At 47.2% G+C, this 10,971-nt stretch overlaps 1 protein-coding gene across 1 annotated transcript in view; it reads right to left on the minus strand.

Annotated features, from left to right (window-relative positions):
• LOC139413995 (glypican-6-like) overlaps positions 1 to 10,533 on the minus strand; it is a 188,303-nt gene extending 177,770 nt beyond the window's left edge. The window contains exon 1 of the mRNA XM_071161880.1: positions 10,054 to 10,533. Within this exon, the coding sequence (XP_071017981.1) occupies positions 10,054 to 10,533 (480 nt within the window). The remainder of the gene's footprint in view (positions 1 to 10,053) is intronic.
• Between the last annotated feature and the right edge of the window lie 438 nt (positions 10,534 to 10,971).

Genomic DNA, 10,971 nt, shown 5'->3' on the forward strand with positions numbered 1-10,971 from the left:
AGAGATGGTGCGGCAGGTCACCTAGTGGTTAGAGCGGTGGGCCAGAGATGGTGCGGCAGGTCACCTAGTGGTTAGAGCGGTGGGCCAGAGATGGTGCGGCAGGTCGCCTAGTGGTTAGAGCGGTGGGCCAGAGATGGTGCGGCAGGTCGCCTAGTGGTTAGAGCGGTGGGCCAGAGATGGTGCGGCAGGTCGCCTAGTGGTTAGAGCGGTGGGCCAGAGATGGTGCGGCAGGTCACCTAGTGGTTAGAGCGGTGGGCCAGAGATGGTGCGGCAGGTCACCTAGTGGTTAGAGCGGTGGGCCAGAGATGGTGCGGCAGGTCACCTAGTGGTTAGAGCGGTGGGCCAGAGATGGTGCGGCAGGTCGCCTAGTGGTTAGAGCGGTGGGCCAGAGATGGTGCGGCAGGTCACCTAGTGGTTAGAGCGGTGGGCCAGAGATGGTGCGGCAGGTCACCTAGTGGTTAGAGCGGTGGGCCAGAGATGGTGCGGCAGGTCACCTAGTGGTTAGAGCGGAGGGCCAGAGATGGTGCGGCAGGTCACCTAGTGGTTAGAGCGGTGGGCCAGAGATGGTGCGGCAGGTCACCTAGTGGTTAGAGCGGTGGGCCAGAGATGGTGCGGCAGGTCGCCTAGTGGTTAGAGCGGTGGGCCAGAGATGGTGCGGCAGGTCACCTAGTGGTTAGAGCGGTGGGCCAGAGATGGTGCGGCAGGTCACCTAGTGGTTAGAGCGGTGGGCCAGAGATGGTGCGGCAGGTCGCCTAGTGGTTAGAGCGATGGGCCAGAGATGGTGCGGCAGGTCGCCTAGTGGTTAGAGCGGTGGGCCAGAGATGGTGCGGCAGGTCACCTAGTGGTTAGAGCGGTGGGCCAGAGATGGTGCGGCAGGTCACCTAGTGGTTAGAGCGGTGGGCCAGAGATGGTGCGGCAGGTCACCTAGTGGTTAGAGCGGTGGGCCAGAGATGGTGCGGCAGGTCGCCTAGTGGTTAGAGCGGTGGGCCAGAGATGGTGCGGCAGGTCACCTAGTGGTTAGAGCGGTGGGCCAGAGATGGTGCGGCAGGTCACCTAGTGGTTAGAGCGGTGGGCCAGAGATGGTGCGGCAGGTCATCTAGTGGTTAGAGCGGTGGGCCAGAGATGGTGCGGCAGGTCACCTAGTGGTTAGAGCGGTGGGCCAGAGATGGTGCGGCAGGTCACCTAGTGGTTAGAGCGGTGGGCCAGAGATGGTGCGGCAGGTCATCTAGTGGTTAGAGCGGTGGGCCAGAGATGGTGCGGCAGGTCACCTAGTGGTTAGAGCGGTGGGCCAGAGATGGTGCGGCAGGTCGCCTAGTGGTTAGAGCGGTGGGCCAGAGATGGTGCGGCAGGTCACCTAGTGGTTAGAGCGGTGGGCCAGAGATGGTGCGGCAGGTCACCTAGTGGTTAGAGCGGTGGGCCAGAGATGGTGCGGCAGGTCACCTAGTGGTTAGAGCGGTGGGCCAGAGATGGTGGGGCAGGTCACCTAGTGGTTAGAGCGGTGGGCCAGAGATGGTGCGGCAGGTCATCTAGTGGTTAGAGCGGTGGGCCAGAGATGGTGCGGCAGGTCACCTAGTGGTTAGAGCGGTGACCAGAGACCGAAAGGTTGCTAGATCGAATCCCCGAGCTGACAAGGTCGTTCTGCCCCTGAACAAGGCAGTTAACCCACTGGTTAAACCACTGGTTAACCCACTGGTTAACCTGGTAGACCCTCAGTGTAAATAATAATTTGTTCTTAACTGACTTGTCTTGTTAAATAAAGTTTAAATTAAGGTCAAATAAAACATTTCTGTTCTATGTGCTGTATGTCTATGTGCTGTATGTCTATGTGCTGTATGTCTATGTGCTGTATGTCTATGTGCTGTATGTCTATGTGCTGTACGTCTCTGTGCTGTATGTCTATGTGCTGTATGTCAAGGTGCTGTATGTCTATGTGCTGTATATCTATGTGCTGTATGTCTATGTGCTGTATGTCTAGGTGCTGTATATCTATGTGCTGTATGTCTATGTGCTGTATGTCTAGGTGCTGTATGTCTAGGTGCTGTATGTCTATGTGCTGTATGTCTATGTGCTGTATGTCTATGCGCTGTATGTCTATGCCTCCGGTAATTGAAGTTCTGTTTAAGCATCTTTTGCTTTCGGTTTTATACACCAGCTTCAAACAGCTGAAAATACAATATTTTGGGTTATGGCTAATATATTTATATTCTATATTTTCACAGCGGTTTTATATGGTACAATGATTCTAACTACACTACACTCGCTTGTTTTGTCCCATAAACTGAAAAGAGGTGAACTATTAGAGTTTTACAACCGGGGAAACGGAGGAGTGATTTCTGCATAGTGTCTCTAGCAGACCGTTTCATTCAGAGAGATGGTTTAATCTTCACACAACATCAACTATAAGACAACACTGCTCAGAGAGGACCAAGGGGAACTAGGTAATAATCATTGTCAAGATGTTGACTTCTTCTTTTTGATGAGACTTCTATATAGTTCAATAGGCAGGACAATAAAGGAGAATAACAGAAGCAGGGCATTGTAAAGGAGAATAACAGAAGCAGGGCATTGCAAAGGAGAATAACAGAAGCAGGGCATTGTAAAGGAGAATAACAGAAGCAGGGCATTGTAAAGGTGAATAACAGAAGCAGGGCATTGTAAAGGAGAATAACAGAAGCAGGGCATTGTAAAGGAGAATAACAGAAGCAGGGCATTGTAAAGGAGAATAACAGAAGCAGGGCATTGTAAAGGAGAATAACAGAAGCAGGGCATTGTAAAGGAGAATAACAGAAGCAGGGCATTGTAAAGGAGAATAACAGAAGCAGGGCATTGTAAAGGAGAATAACAGAAGCAGGGCATTGTAAAGGAGAATAACAGAAGAAGGGCATTGTAAAGGAGAATAACGGAAGTAGGGCATTGTAAAGGAGAATAACAGAAGCAGGGCATTGTAACGACAAGCACATTTCACACTGCTGGTCCTTCAGACTATTGATTTTCACACTAGTGGCCTTCAACACCATACATCCTATACAACAACACAGGTCTGGGACCATGCAGCCGTTAAGCAGGGCTCATACAGACATTGACGAGGCAAATTCGAGGACTTTCAGGGACATTTTCAACCACTTAATTGTTATTTTCAAGGACCTCAGTGTTATACATTTGTTTGATTTATATACTGGACAGATAGATCCTAATATAGAACATGTAAAATGTCAAAAAGTATTAAATTACCACTTCAAATTATGTTTTAGGCCTTGCTATTGATATTCATAGGATTATTACATTATGACATGTGTTTTAGGCCTTGCTATTGATATTCAGAGGACTATTACATTATGACATGTGTTTTAGGCCTTGCTATTGATATTCAGAGGACTATTACATTATAACATATGTTTTAGGCCTTGCAATTGATATTCATAGGATTATTACATTATGACATGTGTTTTAGGCCTTGCTATTGATATTCAGAGGACTATTACATTATGACATGTGTTTTAGGCCTTGCTATTGATATTCAGAGGACTATTACATTATAACATATGTTTTAGGCCTTGCTATTGATATTCAGAGGACTATTACATTATGACATGTGTTTTAGGCCTTGCTATTGATATTCAGAGGACTATTACATTATGACATGTGTTTTAGGCTATGCTATTGATATTCAGAGGACTATTACATTATGACATGTGTTTTAGGCCTTGCTATTGATATTCAGAGGACTATTACATTATGACATGTGTTTTAGGCCTTGCTATTGATATTCAGAGGACTATTACATTATGACATGTGTTTTAGGCCTTGCTATTGATATTCAGATGATTATTTCATTGTCAAATGTGTGACAATAGCACTAACCCCTCATGAATAGCGGTAGCACTAATCTCTCCATTAATAGCGGTAGCACTAATCTCTCCATGAATAGCGGTAGCACTAATCTCTCCATGAATAGCGGTAGCACTAATCTCTCCATGAATAGCGGTAGCACTAATCTTCATGAATAGCGGTAGCACTAATCTCTCCATGAATAGCGGTAGCACTAATCTCACCATGAATAGCGGTAGCACTAATCTCTCCATGAATAGCGGTAGCACTAATCTCTCCATGAATAGCGGTAGCACTAATCTCTCCATGAATAGCGGTAGCACTAATCTCTCCATGAATAGCGGTAGCACTAATCTCTCCATGAATAGCGGTAGCACTAATCTCCATGAATAGCGGTAGCACTAATCTCTCCATGAATAGCGGTAGCACTAATCTCCATGAATAGCGGTAGCACTAATCTCTCCATGAATAGCGGTAGCACTAATCTCTCCATGAATAGCGGTAGCACTAATCTCTCCATGAATAGCGTTTTTTTTTTTAAACGGAGGGCCAAGTTGAAACCGACGTTAGATGCTGTCGTCATAGTAACCGCACAGTGTTTTATTTATTAAACGGAAGGCCAAGTTGAAACCGACGTTAGATGCTGTCGTCTTAGTAACCGCACAGTGTTTTATTTATTAAACGGAAGGCCAAGTTGAAACCGACGTTAGATGATGTCGTCATAGTAACCGCACAGTGTTTTTTTATTACCACAGTTCACTTGAAGCAGCGGGAAACAGAACGAAAGTGGCCACCTGTGACCCCTCCCACTCTGTCTGCCGAATTCATTCTCTTTGCTCTTGTTTTCCTTATTAGGATGTCGGTGGGCGGGGCTGGGAGGGTCGTCAGCGACATGGACACACCTGGGCTGGGTGTGTCCCGGGATAAATACACCTCTTCCCCCAGTCATTGAGGAGACTCTCTCCATGCAGACACACCTGGGCTGGGTGTGTCCCGGGATAAATACACCTCTTCCCCCAGTCATTGAGGAGACTCTCCATGCAGACACACCTGGGCAGGGTGTGTCCCGGGATAAATACACCTCTTCCCCCAGTCATTGAGGAGACTCTCTCCATGCAGACACACCTGGGCTGGGTGTGTCCCGGGATAAATACACCTCTTCCCCCAGTCATTGAGGAGACTCTCTCCATGCAGACACACCTGGGCTGGGTGTGTCCCGGGATAAATACACCTCTTCCCCCAGTCATTGAGGAGACTCTCCATGCAGACACACCTGGGCAGGGTGTGTCCCGGGATAAATACACCTCTTCCCCCAGTCATTGAGGAGACTCTCTCCATGCAGACACACCTGGGCTGGGTGTGTCCCGGGATAAATACACCTCTTCCCCCAGTCATTGAGGAGACTCTCTCCATGCAGACACACCTGGGCTGGGTGTGTCCCGGGATAAATACACCTCTTCCCCCAGTCATTGAGGAGACTCTCTCCATGCAGACACACCTGGGCAGGGTGTGTCCCGGGATAAATACACCTCTTCCCCCAGTCATTGAGGAGACTCTCTCCATGCAGACACACCTGGGCTGGGTGTGTCCCGGGATAAATACACCTCTTCCCCCAGTCATTGAGGAGACTCTCTCCATGCAGACACACCTGGGCAGGGTGTGTCCCGGGATAAATACACCTCTTCCCCCAGTCATTGAGGAGACTCTCTCCATGCAGACACACCTGGGCTGGGTGTGTCCCGGGATAAATACACCTCTTCCCCCAGTCATTGAGGAGACTCTCTCCATGCAGACACACCTGGGCAGGGTGTGTCCCGGGATAAATACACCTCTTCTCCCAGTCATTGAGGAGACTCTCTCCATGCAGACACTGATTTTAGTTGTGGCTTTTTTTGTGGCTGTTTTTGTTGGTTTGCATTGGCACCTTTCAACACCCCTCATTGTCACATTTATGCAGGCAACCCACTTACACTACTGACTACTGACTACACAAATTACATTTAGTTTACTTCAGTTAATAAATATATTTTGTTGTTCCTTACCTCCACATTGTCTCCCTTTATGTTACTTTGAGCCGGTTCGCGACGCCACCGTCTCACAACAAACGGATTTAAAATAAAGGAAATAACATCAGATATTCAGCTACAACAAGGACTTGTCCCTAAACGGAGGAAACGTCTGATTTCCCAGGTAAACCAGGTATTCATACACCATCACAACCAGGTAAACCAGGTATTCATACACCATCACAACCAGGTAAACCAGGTATTCATACACCATCACAACCAGGTAAACCAGGTATTCATACACCATCACAACCAGGTAAACCAGGTATTCATACACCATCACAACCAGGTAAACCAGGTATTCATACACCATCACAACCAGGTAAACCAGGTATTCATACACCATCACAACCAGGTAAACCAGGTATTCATACACCATCACAACCAGGTAAACCAGGTATTCATACACCATCAAAACCAGGTAAACCAGGTATTCATACACCATCACAACCAGGTAAACCAGGTATTCATACACCATCACAACCAGGAGACAACTTGAATCTGTTGAGCTCCAAATTCAAAGGCTTCAAGCCCCCTTGTAATTGTATAACATTGCAAGTGTAACACGGAAACCAAAATGGATACGTCATGTCATTACCAGGTCATGTTGTGAGGAAGCCGTGTGATTGGTTGTCATTATATCCAGAGGAATTAATAGGAAGAAAAAGCATTGTCTGTTGAGTAATAGTCTATCCTAAACAATGGTGCACAGTAGACTCACTCGGTGGACCAATCTGAGGCACAATGAAGTCACTACCTTGATGCTTTCTCTGTTAAATCTAACGAGACCCTGCTGTAACTCAAGCAGACAACAACAGATCAACATCAAATCACTGGGGATATCAGCTCCAACGCGGCTCTTCACCAGCGTAACGAATGATACAACAACATATTCTGGACATTCCTCACAGACACCTTTTTCCAGCACTTGGGCTGTTGTTGTCATTACATACACCATCACAACCAGCTGTTGTTGTCATTCCATTCACCATCACAACCAGCTGTTGTTGTCCTTCCATACACCATCACAACCAGCTGTTGTTGTCATTACATACACCATCACAACCAGCTGTTGTTGTCATTCCATACACCATCACAACCAGCTGTTGTTGTCATTCCATACACCATCACAACCAGCTGTTGTTGTCATTACATACACCATCACAACCAGCTGTTGTTGTCATTACATACACCATCACAACCAGCTGTTGTTGTCATTCCATACACCATCACAACCAGCTGTTGTTGTCATTACATACACCATCACAACCAGCTGTTGTTGTCATTCCATACACCATCACAACCAGCTGTTGTTGTCATTCCATACACCATCACAACCAGCTGTTGTTGTCATTCCATACACCATCACAACCAGCTGTTGATGTCATTCCATACACCATCACAACCAGCTGTTGTTGTCATTCCATACACCATCACAACCAGCTGTTGTTGTCATTCCATACACCATCACAACCAGCTGTTGTTGTCATTCCATACACCATCACAACCAGCTGTTGTTGTCATTCCATACACCATCACAACCAGCTGTTGTTGTCATTACATACACCATCACAACCAGCTGTTGTTGTCATTACATACACCATCACAACCAGCTGTTGTTGTCATTCCATACACCATCACAACCAGCTGTTGTTGTCATTACATACACCATCACAACCAGCTGTTGTTGTCATTACATACACCATCACAACCAGCTGTTGTTGTCATTCCATACACCATCACAACCAGCTGTTGTTGTCATTCCATACACCATCACCACCAGCTGTTGTTGTCATTACATACACCATCACAACCAGCTGTTGTTGTCATTCCATACACCATCACAACCAGCTGTTGTTGTCATTCCATACACCATCACAACCAGCTGTTGTTGTCATTACATACACCATCACAACCAGCTGTTGTTGTCATTACATACACCATCACAACCAGCTGTTGTTGTCATTCCATACACCATCACAACCAGCTGTTGTTGTCATTACATACACCATCACAACCAGCTGTTGTTGTCATTCCATACACCATCACAACCAGCTGTTGTTGTCATTCCATACACCATCACAACCAGCTGTTGTTGTCATTCCATACACCATCACAACCAGCTGTTGATGTCATTCCATACACCATCACAACCAGCTGTTGTTGTCATTCCATACACCATCACAACCAGCTGTTGTTGTCATTCCATACACCATCACAACCAGCTGTTGTTGTCATTCCATACACCATCACAACCAGCTGTTGTTGTCATTCCATACACCATCACAACCAGCTGTTGTTGTCATTCCATACACCATCACAACCAGCTGTTGTTGTCATTACATACACCATCACAACCAGCTGTTGTTGTCATTCCATACACCATCACAACCAGCTGTTGTTGTCATTACATACACCATCACAACCAGCTGTTGTTGTCATTCCATACACCATCACAACCAGCTGTTGTTGTCATTCCATACACCATCACAACCAGCTGTTGTTGTCATTCCATACACCATCACCACCAGCTGTTGTTGTCATTACATACACCATCACAACCAGCTGTTGTTGTCATTACATACACCATCACAACCAGCTGTTGTTGTCATTACATACACCATCACAACCAGCTGTTGTTGTCATTCCATACACCATCACAACCAGCTGTTGTTGTCATTACATACACCATCACAACCAGCTGTTGTTGTCATTCCATACACCATCACAACCAGCTGTTGTTGTCATTCCATACACCATCACAACCAGCTGTTGTTGTCATTCCATACACCATCACCACCAGCTGTTGTTGTCCTTCAATACACCATCACAACCAGCTGTTCTTGTCATTACATACACCATCACAACCAGCTGTTGTTGTCATCCCATACACCATCACAACCAGCTGTTGTTGTCATGCATTCCATTAAGAGATCAGCAGCTGAGCCCCAGGCATAGCCAGTCAGCCCCATGCATTCCATTAAGAGATCAGCAGCTGAGCCCCAGGCATAGCCAGTCAGCCCCATGCATTCCATTAAGAGATCAGCAGCTGAGCCCCAGGCATAGCTAGTCTGCCCCATGCATTCCATTAAGAGATCAGCAGCTGAGCCCCAGGCATAGCCAGTCAGCCCCATGCATTCCATTAAGAGATCATCAGCTGAGCCCCAGGCATAGCCAGTCAGCCCATGCATTCCATTAAGAGATCATCAGCTGAGCCTCAGGCATTGTGGAGTACACCCCCAGAGCCAGACAGAACAGGTGAGAGGTTACCAGATGGTCCTCTAGGGCACTGCTTCCCAAACTGGGTGCTTTCTACTTCCTCTTCATAGTTGTAATAGTAGAATGCACAAGGTGCAATTTTGGAAATTGGGTAGTGCATTATCAGAGTTAGAGTTAGGGTCAGAGTTAGGGTCAGGGTCAGAGTTAGGGTCTGGGTCAGAGCTAGGGTCAGGGTCAAAGATACGGTCAGAGTTAGGGTCTGGGTCAGAGTTAGGGTCAGGGTCAGAGTTAGGGTCAGAGTTAGGATCTGGGTCAGAGTTAGGGTCAGAGTTAGGGTCTGGGTCAGAGTTAAGGTCTGGGTCAGAGTTAGGGTCTGGGTCAGAGTTAGGGTCAGAGTTAGGGTCTGGGTCAGAGTTAGGGTCAGAGTTAGGATCTGGGTCAGAGTTAGGGTCAGAGTTAGGGTCTGGGTCAGAGTTAGGGTCAGAGTTAATGTCAGGGTCAGAGTTAGGGTCAGGGTTAGGGTCTGGGTCAGAGTTAGGGTCTGGGTCAGAGTTAGGGTCTGGGTCAGAGTTAGGGTCAGAGTCAGAGTTAGGGTCAGAGTTAGGATCTGGGTCAGAGTTAGGGTCAGAGTTAGGGTCTGGGTCAGAGTTAAGGTCTGGGTCAGAGTTAGGGTCAGAGTTAGGGTCAGAGTTAGGGTCTGGGTCAGAGTTAGGGCCAGAGTTAGGGTCTGGGTCAGAGTTAGGGTCAGGGTTAGGGTCTGGGTCAGAGTTAGGGTCTGGGTCAGAGTTAGGGTCAGAGTTAGGGTCTGGGTCAGAGTTAGGGTCAGAGTTAGGGTCTGGGTCAGAGTTAGGGTCAGAGTTAGGGTCAGGGTCAGAGTCAGGGTCAGAGTTAGGGTCAGGGTCAGGATTCGGGTGAGAAGACCATAAACTGAGTAACGTACCTTAGCCACCCTGTTAGCCACCTCCCTGCCCACCATGAGGCCCTGGACGAAGGTCCTTGCAGCGATGAAGGCCCTCGTAACCTGGGCCTTTAGTTTCCGGGGTACGTCACCGAAAGGCTTCAGCTGGTCAGTGTATTTACTGACGCACTCCAAGTAGTCGTCGGTGAAGTGGTACTGAGAGTTCAGCAGCTGAAACATCCTCTCTAGCAGACGGGACCAGAAGTCATTCAGCATCTCCTCCAGGTTGACGTTCCCCCCAGTGTAGTAACGCTTCAGCTCCGTGAACAGGTCCTGGAACAGCTCACTGTTCTGCATGTACAGCTTCCCGTAGGTCCGCGTGAACATGTTATTCAGGGATTTCTCACTGTTGTCGAGGAGCTCCAGGAAAAACTCTGTAAGAAGGGAGAGGGGAGAGAAAGAGGAGGAACGATTCAGAGGTGAAGAGATGGAACGTTGACTTTGCATACAGAAGCTCAGCATTGTGTCTATGGAATGTCATTTATTGTATTGTATTGTATGCAAGGCCATGTCTAAGCGCTTGTCTATTTTGTCAACAGCTTCTGACAAAGAAACCAGATTTTCTACAGAGCTGCTCCAGTCTCAATGCAATCTCAAATCACCATGCTGGGATTTTCAAAGACTGCCTTTCATTCACTAGTTTATTCAAATACTATTCTATACAGGTACTTTGGAGTACAACGGCAAAAATCAAATACTATTATATAAATGTACTTCAGAGTACAACAGCAAAATCAAAAGCAAGATGAAACATAAAACTTGAGGTCTTGGTTTTATTCTTCGTATTTCTGAGTTTGGATGGACACTATTTATTTCTCCAAAGAGTAGAGAGATGGATAATCCACTAAACAACAAGACACTCTCCACTCTCCCCAGCTGGACTGGGGGTCACTGGATCCT

This window comes from Oncorhynchus clarkii, chromosome 7, assembly GCF_045791955.1.
Source record: "Oncorhynchus clarkii lewisi isolate Uvic-CL-2024 chromosome 7, UVic_Ocla_1.0, whole genome shotgun sequence".
Taxonomy (NCBI): domain Eukaryota; kingdom Metazoa; phylum Chordata; class Actinopteri; order Salmoniformes; family Salmonidae; genus Oncorhynchus; species Oncorhynchus clarkii.